The sequence below is a fragment of the Orcinus orca genome, chromosome 5 (assembly GCF_937001465.1).
Source record: "Orcinus orca chromosome 5, mOrcOrc1.1, whole genome shotgun sequence".
Lineage (NCBI taxonomy): Eukaryota > Metazoa > Chordata > Mammalia > Artiodactyla > Delphinidae > Orcinus > Orcinus orca.
The window spans coordinates 70,210,620-70,230,062 of record NC_064563.1 but is presented as its reverse complement, the minus strand read 5'-3'; the positions used below and the strand labels follow the sequence as shown (position 1 = coordinate 70,230,062).

The 19,443-nt window shown below is 39.5% G+C and overlaps 1 protein-coding gene across 5 annotated transcripts in view; it reads right to left on the bottom strand.

The window, feature by feature from the left end:
* LPP (LIM domain containing preferred translocation partner in lipoma) overlaps window positions 1-19,443 on the bottom strand; it is a 694,580-nt gene that overhangs the window by 266,790 nt on the left and 408,347 nt on the right. For all 5 annotated transcript variants that reach the window (XM_049710229.1, XM_049710230.1, XM_004278484.3 and 2 more), the window contains one exon: window positions 865-1,557. In XM_049710229.1, coding sequence (XP_049566186.1) covers window positions 865-1,557 — 693 coding nt within the window. The remainder of the gene's footprint in view (window positions 1-864; window positions 1,558-19,443) is intronic.

Sequence of the window (19,443 nt, the reverse complement as noted above, 5' to 3'; positions counted from 1 at the left end):
TATCTTGCCTATTCACAGGAAGTAATTGAACATGTTGACTTAAAACACATACATGCTTGAAATTAAATCAAACAACAAAAAAGATAACTGTCATAAAGAATTTTTTTAAGTTGCCTAATAGGGTTAATGGCTGGAGAGTAATATTCTTCCTGGAGGATCATTAATGTAGATAAACAAGGGGTAGTACACAAGTGCCATTCTACTATAGCCCCTTCCCAAAGAAAACTAGACAAGGTATCTGCATTACCTTAGATCTCCTTAGCCTCACCTGTCTCCTGGGCCCTTGTCCACTTGTTCTTCCCCAGCAGTCACTATGGTACCAAGTTTGCTTGGGTTCTGACCACCTTCACATGAGCCCAACCTGTCATCAGCTCATCTCATACTGCCCTGAGCACCTCTCACCTCCACATGTGGGGATTCCCTGTCCCTGCTGAGGCATCAGATACTTCAGATCTATTTAGTGACCAAGTAAATGCAACATCTAACTGTGAGGAAGTCTATGACCCACAGAAGGAAGCTCTGACCAACAGGAAAGGAGCTGGAAGATAAATTATTTTCCCTTCCTCTCCCCGAACAGATTGTCCTGAGCTGCTACGGTTCATATGGTCTTTTGGAAGATGGTCCTTCAAGATTGAAAAATTAGTTGTACTTGATACTAAACGGAAGCCATATTGGTAACACGCCCCCATACCCCCAAATAGGATCTCCCCATTTTCCTGCTTCGCTCATGCACTTCCTTCAGATTGTACTTTCTAATGAAATAAAAGTAGCACATATACTTCTGCCTTAGGCTCTGCTTCCTGGGGAAGGCAGACCAAGATAGGTACCCCCTTATTCCCATCACTATATTAATGAGTTCCCTACCTTTTGTTGCAGTGGTGGTGCACAGGGGGCTGAAACAGGATCTGTGATATAGGTCTTCTTGGGACCAGCAACTGGATACATCCCAGCAGGGTTCTGATTCCCGGTGCCAAAAGGAGTATAGCCTTGTTCCCGCTTCCAGGTATTTGGGTGACCTTGTTGACCATAGGCAGGATCAGAGTCATTTTTGCCCCCATAGCCAGGCCCCGCTGCACAATAGGGTTCATAATAACGTCCTTGGTTGGGGGCATACCCATACCCAGGCTCAGGCTGAAGTCCTGGTGGTGGGATATACGCGTAATCCATGCCTCCCCGTGTAGAAGGAGGTGGACCCTGCCCAGCGATAGGAACTGGTTGAGTGTTATAGGCCTGGGCCCCTGGCCCTGAGCCATAAAATTGTCCTGGTGAAGGGGCAGCCATGTAATGAGAGCTGGGCTGGGCTGACTTCACCTGCACGTTGAAGGTAGGCCTTGAAGGGGTAGATGCCGTAGTGTAGGAGGCTGGGACGGGCTGAGGCTGGGGTTTTAGCGTTCCAATTGGAGCCACGGGGATGGGTCCAGCCTGGGGTACAGGCTGTGGCTTCAATGTAGACTTTTTCGTTGCCGTCAGAGGGGGCTGGTTTGGTATGACCATTCTCTTATGTCCTGTGACAGGGGTGGAGACTGGAGGAGAAGCTGTTGTTGAGCTAGTAGAGCCCTAAAGCAGAAAAGAGAAAAGGAAAAAAAAAAGACAAAGATTATTGCTAATAAAAAATAAAAATACATAAACAGACAAATATTAATAAATGCCATTCTTACTTCTGTATTAACTCGGCAAAACATAAACAAGGCATGGCTCCTGCCTTCTAAGAGTTCACAGACAACACAAAAATCAGTTGTGCTTCTGTGTCCCAATTCCATTTATAATAACATCAAAAAGAAAGAAAAAACTTAGGAATAAACTTAACCAAAGAGGTGAAAGTCTTATACACTGAAAAGTACAAAATGTTGCTGAGACATTAAAGAAGATACAGCTAAATGGCGAAAGACATATCATGTTCATGGATGTGAAGACTGGATACTGTAAAAATGTTAATACTACCCAGAGCAATGTACAGAATTAATGCCATTCCTGTCAAAATCCCAATGGAACTTTTCTGCAAAAATAGACAAATCCATATGCAATCTCAAGAGACTCTGAATAACCAAAACAGTCTTGAAAAAGAAGACTGGAGCTCTCACACTACGCAACTTCAAAATTTATTACAAAGCTATAATAATCAGTGTTCCATTGGCATACAGACAGACATAGACCAATGGAATAGAATTGAGAGCCCAGAAATACATCCTTGCATACATGGTTTGATTTTTGACATGGGTGCTGAGACCATTTGATGGGAAAAGGATAGTCTTTTCAACAAATGGTGCTGGGAATACTGGACATCCACATGCAAAAGAATGAAGTTGGACCCTTACTTTACACCGTATACAAAAAGTAACCCAAAATTCTAGCTCTAAATGTAAGAGCTAAAACTATAAAACTCCTTAAAAAAAACACAGAAGAAAAAAATTCATGACATTGGATTTGGCAATGATTTTTTTAAAAATACGTATAGAAACATCGAAAGCACCAGCACCAAAAGAAAACAGATAAATTGAACAATGGGATCTCAAACAGACTACCCGAAGACTTGGTCACCATACTGCTAAAAGGCAATACTAGAGAAAGAGAGCTGAAGGACTAAGCAGAGGGAACAAAAAAAAGCAATGAGGGGTGCTGGGAGAAATAAACAAATACTGCTGGTACAACCAAAGAAATACTAAATTTAGGATCAAAGATTCCTGTCAAAAAGTGATTTACCAAAGATTACGCAAATGCAGCCTCCTCCCTTTACATCTTTCTGTTTTTTGTCGCATTCATTTGTTCAATTTAGAAATACTTACTGAATGCCCTAAAACTGTCCTAAGGCCACAAAGATTAAAAGACTTTCTGCTGAACTGTGAGAGGTCTTGGTTAGGCTGGGGATAAGTAAAGGCTTAGGGAAGGTTTGAAGATTCAGACATTCATCCTAAGGCACTAGTCTATTAGGGATCTGTAAACATTCCAGTGACAGACTGTCTTAATTTTGTGCTGGCTTACTATGATTAGATCTGTTGATACAAGAAATGAATGACCACACCCTAATTCGGTTGTTCATTAATTTCCAGGTCAATTCTAGTATGTATAGGAAGAAACGACACAAGACTTTATATTACTCTAGGGTGATTTGCCCACACCAAGCCATCAGAGATACATACATGTGGGGCAGATGCTAGCTGCTTCCCCATACCCACCGCCCTTCTTCATTACTCAAAAAATTTCAGTTTTGTTTGGGGCAGCAATGTGCCCACTCTTCCCTAGATTACTTTGCAGGTAGGAGTTGCCATGTGACACAGTTCTGGCCAATGAGATGTATGCAAAGCATTTCTGGAAAAGCTAGAGCTCTCCTGACACAGCATGATCCCTTCCTACTTTTCCCTTTTCCTCCTTCCTGCCTGGGATGTGGATGTGGGGCTGGAGATAGTACAGCTATCCTGTCCCCACCATAACATACAAGTATACTGATTTAGACATATGGCTTTCTGGGAATAGCTTTCTGGTGATCTAGGTTGATCCAGAGATAAAGATTAAAACATTTCAGGGATGTTTGGTTAAAATATAGTAGTTCTCTTTTTTTTTTTTTTTTTTTTTTTTGGCCATGCCATGCTGCTCGCCTGATCTTAGTTCCTGGACCAGGTATCCTGGAACTAAGGGATCAAACTTACGCCCCCTTCAGTGGAAGCGTGGAATTCTAACCAGTGGACTGCCAGGGAATTCTCTGTATAGAGGTTCTCAACTGGAGAGGAAATCACCTAGCGACCAGGGAGAGTTTAGAAATGTGTGGCAATGTTTTTTACTGTCACAGTGATTAGGGGATTCTATTTTCATTGAATGGTTAAAAGGCAAAAACACATCACTGTCAAACCCAAGATGACAACAGTGCCCCTGTTGAGAGACACCAGTAAACTCTTGAGCCACATGTCTTCTGGGAACCTGATTGTGAAGTTCCCAGCTGTCAGCCAGGAGGGTCACTGGTCCTTTCTAGGATCTCTCTTCTACCACACTCTCTCCTCCTATTTAAATCACTGCTCTCCCCCTTGGTCCTCTTGAACCTAGGGAGATGACAGTTCTGACTCTGCTAGCCCCAGATTATCACTTTGTCCCTAATGGCTTCTCTATCCCCAAGTGGACCTACGTACACAATGCATTTATAAATCAGCTCCTTGAAAGGGACTAGTTTCTGTGTGCTATCATTTTCATTGGGATCTGACTGTGACGGCTATCTTTTCCTGTCATATTTGTGATTTGTCTCAACTGTAGTTTCCTAGAGATTTTGTAATTCTAGATTTAGTTTTCTGTTAAGTTACAGAAAGCTGTTGAATAGTTATCTTTTTTCCTTTTTTGATAGCCTCTGAGGGAGCAAACCTGCCATTTCCTTTTGTAATTTAAGCATCATTGAGTACTCTTGTCTTGGTGGATAGCCTTTCCCTTCTGTATGAAGGTCGTCCCAATAGTACCCAACAGAAGATGCAGTTTCCACATTAAGTGGTTTGTTAAAATATATATCCTGAAGAAATTCCTAAATAAATGCTCAGTAAGACCCTGACATTCTGTAGCACAGAGTATGGAAGAGTCAGTTTGAACCTTAAAAAAAAAAAAAGTAAGGTTAGATTTTTCTAGTCAACCATGTCGGTCTTAAAAAATGTCCACATTGGGGACTGACTCTTCCCCCCATTAGTGTGGTACTGGCCACTGAACAGAAGAGAAGCCCTGGCTCACACCTGGCTCTGGCCCTAGCCCCTCCATCTCCAGCCCCTCCTCCTACCAAGGTGATAGCTGCCAGCACACCCTGGGGAAAGATGTAACTCGTGCTCACTTCAGATACAGTTCTCCCACCAAAGCCACTGGGTAGACTGTATAGGGATGGTCTCACACAAGGACACCTCTTCAAGACCGGGATGGGTAACTGTTTCATCAAATTTCATTGAGACAGAGAAAGTTAAGCAAAATGAGAAGGCAGAGGAATTTGTTTCAAAGGAAAGAACAAGGAAAAAAAAACCTGACAAAACAACTAATGAAACAGAGATAATTTATCAAATAAAGAGTTCAATCAAGGCTTTAAAAAAATGATGCTACTGTGCTATGAAATTTTGATAAAAGCATTGTATTAAAAGTGCTTAAGTGTTTATCAGTGTTTAGGTGTACAGAATTGTGCAAAATCACTGATGGAGTATTTTTGAAAGATGACGATAATAATAATTGTTATTATTATTGTTAACTATAATAATTACAGCTTAAAAGTTTACTGTGTTACACCCTCTACTAAGCAATTAACAAATCTATCGTTTTATTATAATTTGTTAAAAGTTCCTGAGAAATAAAAACTAAACTTGATAAATGTAAAAAAAAAAAAAAAAGTCCACATGGACGGAACTGAATATAAGAAGGAATAAAGCTTTGCTTTTCTTTGATGACTCAAGATCAGCAGAAACCCAGAGTTCCTATTTTAAACACTTTACAAACCCAACTATAAATGGAGACAGTGACTGAGCAACTGAGCTAATGACAGGCATACTCTGGGCCGCAGCTGGAAAGGAGTCTGCCCCAAAAACAGATACTTCAAAAGTCACATACTTTGAAGATGAAAACCAATCACATTCATAAAGTAAACAAAAAAGAATGCAGACCTAACTCCTCAGAAGCAACTTTTTTCAACAAATTTCTTTCACTTTTTCTTTCTTGGTGAACATACACACATGTGCACACACATTCACTACTTACAGATTCCTAATGTCTTTGAAGGAAGGCATCAGGGAGCAATTTCAGGAGCCATTGCTATCTTCTAGGAAATATCTCCCTAGATGAGAAGGTTTCTCACAACTTTATTATGAATTCTGCTGTGTATGTGCCGGCATGTTTCTGAGTATTTTCTATTTCAAAACTACGTGTGTGAAAATAGCACATTTAGCTCTATTTTTTTTCCTTTGCAATTTTAAATTCTTTACCTCATTGGAGGTGGAAGGGGTAAAGAACAGGAATCATTTTAAAGCATACTTATTTATGCTCTTGATGATAAAAGAAAGCTATGGCAACACTTTCTTGGCCCACATATTCAATTAAATACACAGCGAATCTTTTCTACTTACTGGATTAGTAGGCACTTCCAAATATTTATTTTTGGCATTTCATTTCTTTTTTGTTCTTTGCAAGAATTCTTGAAGTTTTATCATGATTTAACATTTTCATTTTGAAAAACAAGCACATTTTTAAAATTACACTCATACAGATATATACATATATATATACACGTATATGCATATTTTTCCCTGAGACTTGAATGTCTCTGTAGCAGTGTTTTTATGTGGTTATTTTTCCATTAATTATTTTCTAAGCATCTTCAACATGGAAAGCTCAGCGAGCTTAATGGGAGGAGGATAGTGTCCCAGGATGAATAGCGCATGTCTTCCTGTCCCCCAGGAGTTTGTATGTAGTCTGGTAGAGGGACTGATCAATTACTGTTTGAACGGATGTCTCCACTACCAGGCAGAACTGGCTGTGGCCATGAGACAAGAACAGACAAAGGGCTGTAAGAGCACCTCTCGTGCTCACCTTTGGGAGCAGGCCCTCAGCTTCCTTTCTGCCCAACTCAGAACAACATCTTACATTCCTATATCCCTCTCACCATTGACCCGCCCATTCCCTGAACACACCCTGCATGTACGTACACACACACACACACACACACACACACACACACACGCACGCACACACCCCTAATCTACTATTATGTCTTCTATATAAGCCCTGATTACTTCTGGCATCCCTGTACTTTACCCCCGTCTCACTTTCTCTCTCCTAGTTCTGGCTCCCATCATCACTTCTCAGAGCTGTTTATTGCTGTGATCTAACCTCACTTCTCTCTCAATCTCCTCCTCAATATTGTCACAGTGATCTCTCTAACATGACTATCTGATCCCAGCTCTCTGCTGATCCAGATTTGCCAATGACTCTGCCTTGTGTGGAACTCTTTTTAATCATGGTGTACTCTCTCTCCCTTTTTTAAATACACTTTATAAGGATGTTCCAATCTAGCCCTTGACTTTCTGTCTAGACACCTCCTTATTTCCTATATTAGTCACAGCATATTAAGCCTAATCTTAGGCTTATGTAGAGATGGGAATAGACCATACACTCATGTGTGTACTCATATCTGTCCACCAGCACCTCCTTCTATAGTCTATGATTTGTTCTTTATGACTCTCCTCCATGTTTCTCATCTGCAGCTCAAACATAGCCATCTTCTGCCTGGAAGTTGCCTACTGATTCTTTAAGTCTCTGATCAAATGGTGCCTCTTCTGTAATGTCTTTCCGGAAGTCTGGAGACATCCATTCAACAGTTACTATGTATTCGCCCCTATACCAGACTATAAACTGCTGGGGGACAGGGAGACATCCTATCCTCTTCCCATTAGCCTAAAAGAGCTTTACATGTTGAAGATATTTACAAAATAATTAATGGAAAAATAAAAACATAAAAAGACATAAAAATCCCCTGGAAGGATTTTGGGGGTTTTCTATGGTCCTCTGGCTTTACCGCCAATGGGCTTTGTACATACCTCCATTAAAGCAAATACCTTACAGGGTTTTCATAACTGACTTGCATGTTTTATAAGTTGGGAAGAAGTCAAACTGTAAGCTACAGAAAATCAAATTATCACGGTCATAGATAGAAATTTGTCTTTTGTAATAGAAAGGGCAGCCAAGAACCACTATGTCTGTTCAACAGTGACATCAAGGACCCAGGCTCTTGCTAGCTTTCTGCTAGAAGTACTTTTCCAATCTTTCTATAAAAGTGCTACTGACAACATTAGTCAACATATTGCCCAATCGCCCCTGAATAAAGGTCCTTTGTATCTGACATAGGACCTCCTCGCCTCTATTAACTCTCTCCAGGACCACGCCCACAACTTGAAATAGCTCCCATGTATGATGACTCTCTTGAAGTTCTCTCTCCAGAATCCATCTGTACCTGAAATGCTAGACCCCAATAGTCAACTGTCTAGTTCATGTGTCTACTTGGATGTCTCATTCGCTCTTCAGGCTCAAGATGTTAAAAACTGTTTTATCATCTCCCTTGAATCTGCTTTTCATGCCTTTCATCTGGTTTTCTCATCCACCCCAGCACGGTTCAATGAGAACACTAGGAGTCATTCTTCAGCCTCTCCTTCACATCCCATTCAAGTATCAAATCCTGTGGATCCTATTCCCTAAATAGGAAATTCTATATCTCTCAAAGTTGTCTGCATTTCAACCATTTCCTCTGCTGTAATTCAATTCCAAGACACCACCACCTCTCACCAGGAATTATCCAACAGCATCCAAACTGGTCTCCCAGTATCTATGCTTGTTCCCCTTCAATGAATCCTTCATTCTGTAGGAAGAGTGATTTCTCTCAAATGCAGATTTAATCACATTACTTTCCTGCTTAAACATCTTCAGTGGTTTAGTAGAGTGATTTGGACTCAATCTATTTCTTCTGTCTCTCCTGAGAGGTACATGTCATGTCACTCTCAAGAGGTACATGTCATGTTACTCTCTGACACTGACTTCCTTTCATAGCTGATGTGCTAGACTCTCTCCTGTCTCATGGATAATACCTCTGGGTCTTCCCACCTCTCTCTGGATTCTATATCTAGCTAATTCCTAAGAACCCCTGAAGTCTCAGCTTGAGTGTCAGATTCCTCAGTGAACCTCTGCCCAAATCGTCTGGCACAGTGAGCTCTTCTACACATATCACACTTGTGTATGTCTGTTCTCATAAAGTTAGAGATTGTCCCTTTTATTCGCTGCTGCTTTTCCACTGGCTTTTTCATATCATAGTACATAGTAGGCATGTAACAAACATTTGAATAAATAAGTAATGGTCTCCCAAGAAAAGTGCATTTCTCTTGTCATATTACAACCAAATATATAAAATGTGAGCTATCTCATTTCTCTTATTACTTGACAATCAAGGAACTCTGATATAACACATTTTTTAACGTCTTTATTGGAGTATAATTGCTTTACAATATTGTGTTAGTTTCTGCTGTGTAACAAAGTGAATCAGCTATATGTATACATATATCTCCATAGCCCCTCCTTCTTGCATCTCCCTCCCACCCTCCCTATCCCACCCTCTAGGCAGTCACAAAGCACCAAGCTGCTTCCCACTAGCTATCTATTTTACATTTGGTAGTGCATATATGTCAATGCTACTCTCTCACTTCATTCCAGCTTACCCTTCCCCCTCTCCGTGTCCTCAAGTTCATTCTCTATGTCTGCGTCTTTATTCCTATCCTGCCCCTAGGTTCAACATAACCATTTTTTCTTTTTTTTTTAGATTCCATATATATGTACTAGCATACAGTATTTGTTTTTCTCTTTCTGACTTGCTTCACTCTATATGACAGACTCTAGGTCCATCCACCTCACTACAATAACTCAATTTCATTTCGTTTTATGGCTGAGTAATATTCCATTGTATATATGTGCCACATCTTCTTTATCCATTCATGTGTCGAGGGATACTTAGGTTGCTTCCATGTCCTGGCTATTGTAAATAATGCTGCAGTGAACATTGTGGTACATGACTCTTTGAATTATGGTTTTCTCAGGGTATATGCCCAGTAGTGGGATTGCTGGGTCATGCGGTAGCTCTATTTTTAGTTTTCTAAGGAACCTCCATACTGTTCTCCATAGTGGCTGTATCAATTTACATTATTTAACACATTTTTGACTGGAGGCGTATTATGGCCACAGGCGTTAGTTTCTGCAAAAATCTCCCAGTCAATAATGTGTTCATGCATACTTAATTACAGTAATCTCATTAGTCTCTCCCTCCCTCTAAACAGTTTAAGGACTTTACCTTTTGAATTTATTAACACTACTATCTTTCAAAGAAGCATTTGAGGTGCTTATTTTCATTTCAATGGTCGGACTGTATATGTAAATTCTACTTGATGCCAGCTCAAACTCCTACAGAAATAGTCAAAGGGCAAATTTTAAATAAAAGTACCATGAATGGGCTTCCCTGGTGGCGCAGTGGTTGAGAGTCCGCCTGACAATGCAGGGGACACGCGTTTGTGCCCCGGTCTGGGAAGATCCCACGTGTCACGGAGCGGCTAGGCCTGTGAGCCATGGCCGCTGAGCCTGCGCGTCCGGAGCCTGTGCTCCGCAATGGGAGAGGCCACAACAGTGAGAGGCCTGCGTACCGCAAAAAAAAAAAAAAAAAGTACCATGAAAAGAAAGAGACTAAAGCATTTTAAAATAATCTTTAACATGTACTGAAAAGAAACACATTTTGAATTAACTATCAAATAATTACACTATCCCAATCTCCTCAAATTTAATGAATCCAAGGTATTTATTAAACAAAAATTTATTGAAATTCTGCTCTGTGTCAGGCACTGAGCTAGTTGCTAAAGTCACAATAAGACAAAGTGAATCAAAGTCACTGCACTCAAATAATTCTTAATTCATTCAATTTTTTGACAAAATTTGGTGTAATGAGCAAAACTGATTTCTACTTAGAAAGGAAACTTTCTAAGGTAACAAAGGGGAAAATATACAAAAGCTAAAGCCTGACATATACACAGCAACATAAAACTCAAAGCTCCTTCATTACATTTTGATTCCAGCTGTTATAAAGACATGAAAACATGCTTAAGATGCTAAATGAAAATGTAAATATTAAATGAAAAACATAGAATGGGAAATCAATCATGTGTACAATACAATTGAGGCTACACAGAACGGTATTTCCATATGGACAAGGACCAGACAAACTATGGAAAGAGAGATGGTTGATTTGTTAGAAGATAGGGTTACAAATATTTCAACTTCAATTTTCTTTTCATGACAACTGTTTCAAGTTATTTGAACAAGACCTGATGACCATTTGTCACTTGTAGTTATGTATTTTATCTGTATATCACTGTGGCAGTAAAAACAAATTAAAATACCTACTGGTATCTTTAAAAAGATGTATAATAATAGCAAACACTTATGTAACATTTACTTTCTGTAAATATTTTGTATTCAATGCAGTTTATACTTACTCCTCACAAGTACCCTTGAGACAGAAACTACTACTTACCCCTATTTCCCAGATGAAGATACTGAAGTACAGAGAAATTAAGTAACTGCCCAAGGTTACACAGCTAGCAGGTGTCAGATCCAGGACTCAACCCAGGTAGCCTATTCCATAGTTAGAAGTTTTAAAAACAATTCTACGTCTCTCGGGTAAAGAAAAAGTAAAATAAACCACATATGAGAAATTCACAAAAACACAAACAAGAGGCCTTCTCAGTCTATGTGGGTACAGAAAAATATTTCTCTCCTAGAAGAAAAATAATGGAGTAAGTGGGACAACAGACAGCAAGTGATACTCAGTGCCGTTATCTGGGAAACAATAGAGTGACATGAACTGTACACAATAAGAGTTCATAGTCTAAGGCAGCTGCTGTACTGTGCCAGCTGATTGCTGTCGTATAAAAAATGGATCCAACATTCCTCTTCTGACTTTAAAGCTTTGCTCATGATTGATTGATTGACTGATTGCAAACACCAGGAAGCCAAATTTTGCAACTTCCATTCTCAGTTAAGGACACTGGCAGATAGAAATATCACCAGGGAGGATGAGCAATTAAATTGAAGGGTCATGCAGTAGAGCTCAGGGGGAAAACAATTCCAGCTTTGCCACTATTTAGAATTGAGTGACACTGAAAAATTCCTATTACTTCTCCAGACGGACTCCTCATCGGAACAACAAAGAAGACCAGGGAATACTGTCATTTTCTCCTCCTATCTTTTTCTTCAAATAAGAGTCTTTCTATAACCCAAACAAGAAATGAGCTTCACTGGACAAGGCACAGAGTTGAGGGGAGCATGTCACACTTCTTGTTCTTCTAATACTATTTATTCCTCTACAAAAAAAGTCAGAAGGACATTCAAACTCCAGTGATTCTAAGGGTACATTCTGAATACTTGCAGTGAGTTTTACTGGCCAAAAAGAGCTTGATCTCATCATAAGGATTCATACCAGGTAGGTACTTAACAAATCATGACTGGATAAATAAATGGACAAGCTTGGTGTTTGAGTGTATACAGTGAGAAAAAAAAAAAAGAGAACCATGGCTTACCCATTTCAGTTATAAAGCCATGCATACATTATTTGCTACTTGTTTTTTGCTCAAGAAAAATTACTTAACATTTTCTCCAAGGCCTTAATATAGAAAATAACTTAATTTTGCTTTCTTGAGTCCCCTCACTGATTATCTTCCATAATTCAGGGTTTAATACTGACGGTTGCATTCCTCACTCATTCGAGTCACACCTTATCCACTTGATAGATGACCCCATGAGCTAGAAAACAACCCAACAGACTAAGAGAACAATATATGAATATGCTACTCTACATTTAGAGAAGCGCTTCTCAAGTCTGACTGCACAACAGAATCACTGAGCACTCTTTAAATACCAAGTATCTTGCATTTAGAGCTTTTTAGATACAAATTATCTTAGACCCATCCACTTGGGGAGTGAAATCTGGAAATTAAAAAGGGGAGGAACAAATGATTTTTTTGTTGATACCAGAGTCAAGAACCACATTTTTAGGTTCTGTTGTTAAGCAGAATAGGGAATCATACCTGGAGTTGGGGGCTATGGGTGATGGGAGGCTTTTATCCCAATTGTCTTCAAAGGGCAATGTTTATATAATTTAGACTTAGGAACCAACGTGATATTTGTTTCTATAAACTTCCTATGGGCAATCTGTGGGTTAATTTGGTGATATGTATCAGAAGCCCTAACAAAGTCTCTACCTTTTAAGAATTTAACCTAAGGAAATACCATGGATATTTAAATCTTCAGATTTCAAGAAATGTTCATGGTAATGTAATTTATAAAAGTAAAAGATTATATGCAATTTAAATAATCAATACATGGGGATTGGTTAAATAAACGATGGTATATTCATATAATGGAATACTGTATCATTAAAATGTTTCAAAACATAGCAACAATCTAGCAACTCCACTTCTGGATGTATACCCCAAAGAGCTCACAGTAGGGAGGGACTCTAAGAAGCATCTGTATACCCTTGTTCATAGCAGAATTATTCACAATACCCAAAAATGTGGGAGCAACCGAAGTGTCCACTGACAGATGAATGAATAAACAAAATGTAGTATAAACATACAAGGTTGTATTATTCAGCCTAAAACAGGAAAGAAATTCTGAAACATGCTAAAACATGAATGAGCCATGAAAACATTCCGCTAAAGTGAAATAAGCCAGCTACAAGAGGACATACATTGTATGATGCCAATGATATAAGGTACCTAAAGTAATCAAATTCATGAAGACAAAGTAGAATGTGGTTACCAGGGTGGTCAGGGGAGGGGGAAATGAGGAGTAATTATTTAATTGATATGCATTTTCAGTTTGGGGGGATAAAAAAGTTCTGAAGATGTACGGTGGTGATGGTTGCACAACGACGTGAATATACTTAACACCACTTAAATGTATCCTTAAAAATTATTAAGGTGGTGAATTTTGTTATGTATATCTTACTATAGTAGAAAGGAAAGAAGGAAGGAAGGGACGGAGGGAGAGAGGGAGGGAAAAGAAAAGAAAGGAAAAAAGAAAAGAAAGAAAGAAAAATCAACCATTTTATACATTTTAAAATCACATTAGGGAACATTGTTTTATATGTGTTAATCAATATATGCATCTATCTGTATCTCTCGTATACACATACACACGTATAGAGCTAGAAGGATTTGTTCCCAAAATGATAACAGTGGTTAATTTAAGGGGGTGATTTTGGAGCATATACTTCTCCTATTTTCCAAAGTTTCTAACACAATCACATATTGTGAAAAATATATATAGATCGTCCTCTGATATGTGCATATATACATATGCATGTAAATATATATTTTAAATAATATATGAAATAAATTACTTTAAAAATTAATAGACACCAAAAAATAACACTATAGTATCCCAGCTTGGGTGTGTTTGTACATAGAAAAAAAGGAAGGGACACAGGAAAACTTAAAAATGATTTTAAAATACTTTTTTTTTTTTTTTTTGGGGTGGTACGCGGGCCTCTCACTGCTGTGGCCTCTCCCGTTGCGGAGCACAGGCTCCGGACGCGCAGGCTCAGCGGCCATGGCTCACGGGCCCAACTGCTCCGCGGCATGTGGGATCTTCCCGGACCGGGGCACGAACCCGTGTCCCCTGCATCACCAGGCGGACTCCCAACCACTGCGCCACCAGGGAAGCCCTAAAATACTTTTAAAAGGTTAAAAAATGGCATCAGCTGATACGATTAACAGAAATTTTTATTTTTGTCTTCATATGTTTTTGAATTTTCTACATTAAAAGAAAAAGTTAGCTCATGAGTAGCAGCGGAAAACTGGTGAATGGTTAAAGTGATCTCAAAGATTACTTTTGAAATTAAAATCACAGTATTTTAACTGGTGCCACTGAGTTCAAAACAATGCTGCCAAAATGGGGATGGGGACACTACTAATATGCTAATTTTCAGTCATTGATGGACACCTAAACCGCACACACACACACACACACACACCTGACGAGTCCCCCAAAGAGCTCTTGTCAGAGGGATACAAAAATGTCTTACTTCCGTGCATTGTATCGGTACTTGTTCACTTCACACTGCAGTGCTTTGGGAACACGTACAACAGCTAGTGAGGGGCTATTCTCAGTAACTTCAGAAGGCTGAAATTGAAAAAGCAGTACAGTCTGGTGTGGTAGTCCAGGGCAGTTTTTGTCTTAGAAACTCTCCACTTAATTAATTCTCACAGCATTCTGAATGGTATATGATACTTCGAAGACAAAGGGCTCCCTGGACAACTGAAGACATGGATGCCAGTACCTCAACTTGTTTTCTCAGAAATAAAATCAAGGCAGTTGGGAGCACCAAGATGCTGCCTGAAGTCCTCCTTTCTTAATCCCTAACTATTCAACAGAGAAGCAACGACCCAGGTGGGCCCTGCACCCACATGTTCATAAAACTAGCATGTCATCATGTTAAAATCAAGAAAGCCAGTATTTTAAGGAGTGTTTTCCTCCCAATAAACATCAAATAAGGTGGTATGTCAACAGTTTTGACTTGGAGAGGTGTCCAGGGCTCCTATTTATATAAATACCCGTACAGTACAGAACACTTAGTCCCCAGCATGCATGGGAGTCGCACTGGATAAAACGCCACTGTGATGAGGGTTAATTCAATCTGAGTGTGTTCTATAATCTAGGAATGTGGCAAGAGAAGGGCCTACTCCCATAGCAAGTGACCTCATGCACTGAGTCATCCCCTCAAGGGCCTATGTGCTTTTCTCCAATCAGGCCAGGGAGTTAGTGAAAAGCACCTAGAGTTGAAGCACCTAGTCAAGAAATAATAAAACACCCTCTCTGTGAGAATATGATTGTGCAGGTGCATTATTACATGACTGGTAGCACCGGAAGTTGGAATCATTCCTTTGGTGGGTAAACTGGCAATGAAGAGCCATTAAAATGCCCATAACTTACACTGATTGTATGTCTAAAAATAAAATAGTAGAGGATGCTTGAGAAAAACATGGTGCATTGTTCTGACGGAATGTTATACAACCGGTAAGCAAGGAAACAGGTATTCAAAGCAATGGTCTATAAAGAAAAGCAAAGTAAGAGTGCATATGTATACTGATAAAATTGTAAGCCAGTAATATTTAAGGTTAGTAGGTATTTCAGAGACTTATAGTAATGTGACTGAATGTTATAAATATGTCCATACTAATTTTTCTCCCCTTGGTATTTTAAAGGTTGTTGATTCCATCTCGTAATTACCTTCAGCCTTTCCAGTTCTCACTACTGATGTGGTGATACCCTAGTTTTGTCCACCATCACTGGTGCCCTAGTTTACTGCAATATGTATATATACATATATATGTATATTGCATACATACACACATATGTGGATACAGGTATTTTTAAATATGACCTCTTATTGGTCACTAGTACACTCTGCTGCAATCAGAATATTCCTAAAATGCAAGTTGATCGTTGCCTTCTTTTATTAAATCTCCCAAAGGTTCCCATTGTTCTTAGGATGAAGTTCAATTTCTTTTTCCTGATACAGCCATCACTTTGCTTTCCAGTCTCCTCTCTTCCTTCCCTCTCCCTGGAACTTGATGCTCCAGCCATCCTGCAGTTACCGGACTTGGACGCTTTCCAACCTGCCTCACCTCCCAACTCCTAACCAGTATTCATCCTTCAGGTTTCAAATGAATGACACTCTGGAAAGCCAGTCAGTCCTGAGTCCCCATGTCTCAGTAAGGTGTCCATCACTGGTGTCCTTTAACAGGCCGTACTTCCCTTATGACAGCCCTTGTCCACTGTTTTGCAATTCCTTCTTTAATGTCATCTTCCCCTCTGGGCTTCAAACAGGCAAGGACTTTGTGTGTCTCATTCAACATATACTTAATGTCCAGCAAAAATATACTCCATACGTATTTATTCAATGAATGAATGATTTCAAGAATGCATTATTGACAAACTCTACAAAAGAGAGGTTCAATGAAATAAAACAAGAATGGCAGTAGTTGGCTAAATGTTAACCACTCCATACTCTTCTACTTTCCCCATCAGCTTTTTTTTTGCCAAGTCACGCAGCATGCAGGTTCTTAGTTTCCCGATCCGGGACTGAACCCACGCTCCTGTAGTGGAAGCATGGAGCCTTAACCACTGGACCGCCAGGGAAGTCCCTTCTCACCAGCTTTGTGAAGCCAAACCCTTAGTTATTTACCCAAGAAGTATTTAAGTATGATAGAGGATTCTGTAATTCAATCTAATTTTTTAAAAAGTATTCTGAGTTAGTTTATGCATTTTAGGTTTCTTAGCTGTAGGTAATAGGAAATGTGGTGAGGCTGGTTCAGTAGCTTTTGGTTATAATCAACTACCATGATAGAACCAACCATTCCAGTCTATTGTTGCTACTCAGAAGCCATTAAAAGACAGAAAGATAAGTAAAAGAGTGAGATCCTTCCAGGAAACCCCCAAGTCCTATAGGGGTTTCTCATTGCTGAAGTTTGCCTGTCAGGGTGGAAGTTAAAATGTGCTCACCTTTGAGACACAGTCTGAAGACAGCTATCTGGTGCAGATGTAGACACAAAGGAATTTATAAGAAGAAATAAAGTTGACTTATTTGTACATCACTAAAATACATGATATTCTTTACAGAATCACAGAGTATTAGAGCTTGAAGGAATTTGAAGGTCATAAATTTCTACCTTCTCCTCAAGGAAACTAGAATCAGGAAAGATTCGCCCAAGGTGATAAGGCCTTGACAGGTCAGAATTAGAATCCAGTTTTCCAAGACCACTGTTGGAACTCTAATACCAGTGTCCCTGCCATCACACCAGAATGACCCGACTTAGTAACAAGCTTACCAAAAGGCAACAAATCCAGTTTTGTTTTGTAACAAAAGTGAACCTCAGTATATAGACACTGGGCAGTATTGCATGGAAATCACCCACGAGGCTCAAATGGGGACAGGTTGGGTTGCTGTGTTTTCATACAGGAGTTTCCAAAATAGTAGTGGAATTCAGTGAGGGAAGCCACCAGTGTGAGCAAGTGGCTATATTTGCTTCAGTGGAAACAAACAGACCCTTCGTTCACATATGTCCAAAGGAATCTGGGTGACCGAAAGCAAGTAAAAAGAAAAGCAATAGGTGGTGTGTTACAGTTCTCAGAGAATACGGTGAGCAAAAATTTGCTAAGACCTATTGAATGTTTCAAATAAAATGCTGCAAGGACACCATATTTACAGCACAATAAGCTCACAGCACAGTCACTAGATGTTTGCTGTTTTTTTTTTTCCTTTTTGCAGAAAAAAGGCTCATTTTTAAATGACAATTACATTATTATGATTTGAATATACACCATCCATATTATAGATTGTATGGGAAAATGAAGTTTCTCTTCTGCTAATATATTTGTTCTCAGAAATGGAAGCTGTTTGTCCAGTTACTGTAGACAGATAAAAGGGCTGAATCACAGAAGGGTATAATTTCTAAGGAGAGAGCACTTTTGTCACCAAGTAAGAGAAAGGGTAGAAAATGTTTTCGTAAAGAGCAACTATTAGGGACAAATAAGAGCTCTAGTCACCAAACCTGTACATATCCCTTTATCCTTGTAAAACAAGCTATGAAAGCACATAATGACTAACTGCAGCAAAATTACTCACATTCTAACTTTGCACAATCGCTAAAATGGTTTCGGTTTTTTAACCCTCCCCCTTCAACAATTCTGCACTCCTAAAAAAATTTTTTTTCAACCACAGCACAAATGGTTATAGCAAGCGAGTGCACCAGGCACATCTGCTGTTCCAGAAAGAATTCACTCTCCTGTGCCAAATCCACGTCTATCGGAAGAAATAAAAATAAATTGCGAGCAGGTTCAGCAAATGCCCGGATAAATCCCGCAATGACCACATGGGGGTAGATTCATTTCTGCCCGTTGGTGTGGCCAAAAAAGGGTGAGGCAATGGAGGAGTTGATCTGGAAGCAAAGGTTTCTCTCACGCCTGTCTTTGTCACTCAATCACGGAGAACACACTTAAGGTAGCTCCCTACTCGCTTTCTCTGGACAACTATTTAGGTAATAGGATTGAGTTTTTATAACTTCAGGTGTGAAGGGAAATTGGCACAGTGTTTTCCAATATATGGATAGTCTCCTTAAAATACCAATGACAAGAGCAACAATAGTCCTGGTGTGAATGGCCCCTCAAACCACCCAATGCTATTCTGTCCATTTATATTTTTGAAAGCTTTGCAGATAGAGTCCGTATGATATTTTAGATCATGCAGTGTGGTAAATGTGCTAAAATATGAAGTAGTAAAGAATTTGTTTTCTCTTTTCTAGATAGACACTGTCAGCTGGAAATTTGAAGACAGCTCATGGGAGGGACCACCACTATTTTGGCCATGGCACATGGTGACCGAGCCCTGTGGAAGAGCAAGGGAATGATGGCTAGGCCAAGATCAGGGTAGCAGCACCACTACTAAAACCCTTCAACACCTGAAATCCTACAAATGGCTGATAGAGTTCAATCATTTGGGGGCTCATTTCTTCAGTGGAACTTCCTTCCAAAGGTAAAATGAAGAGCTGTTTTATCCTTCTTTCTTTCTTTTTAGCATTACAAAATAGAAAACAGTAACAAATACAGATAAATATTCTTTGGGACACAAATTTAAATTGGGACAACAAGGTCTGAAAGCCCTGGGTCAAAACAAATTCACTTATGTTGTTCTTTGGGTCTCAATTTCCTCAATTTCATCTTATAAAAAGATGAGGGGATTTGAATGGAAGAATTCAAAGATCTCTGGTTGCACATAGAGCATCTCAGGAAAGCCTTTGATTCCATGAACTCTGATACCTGAGGTCCTCTGTAATGGTGTATAAACTGAGACACTTC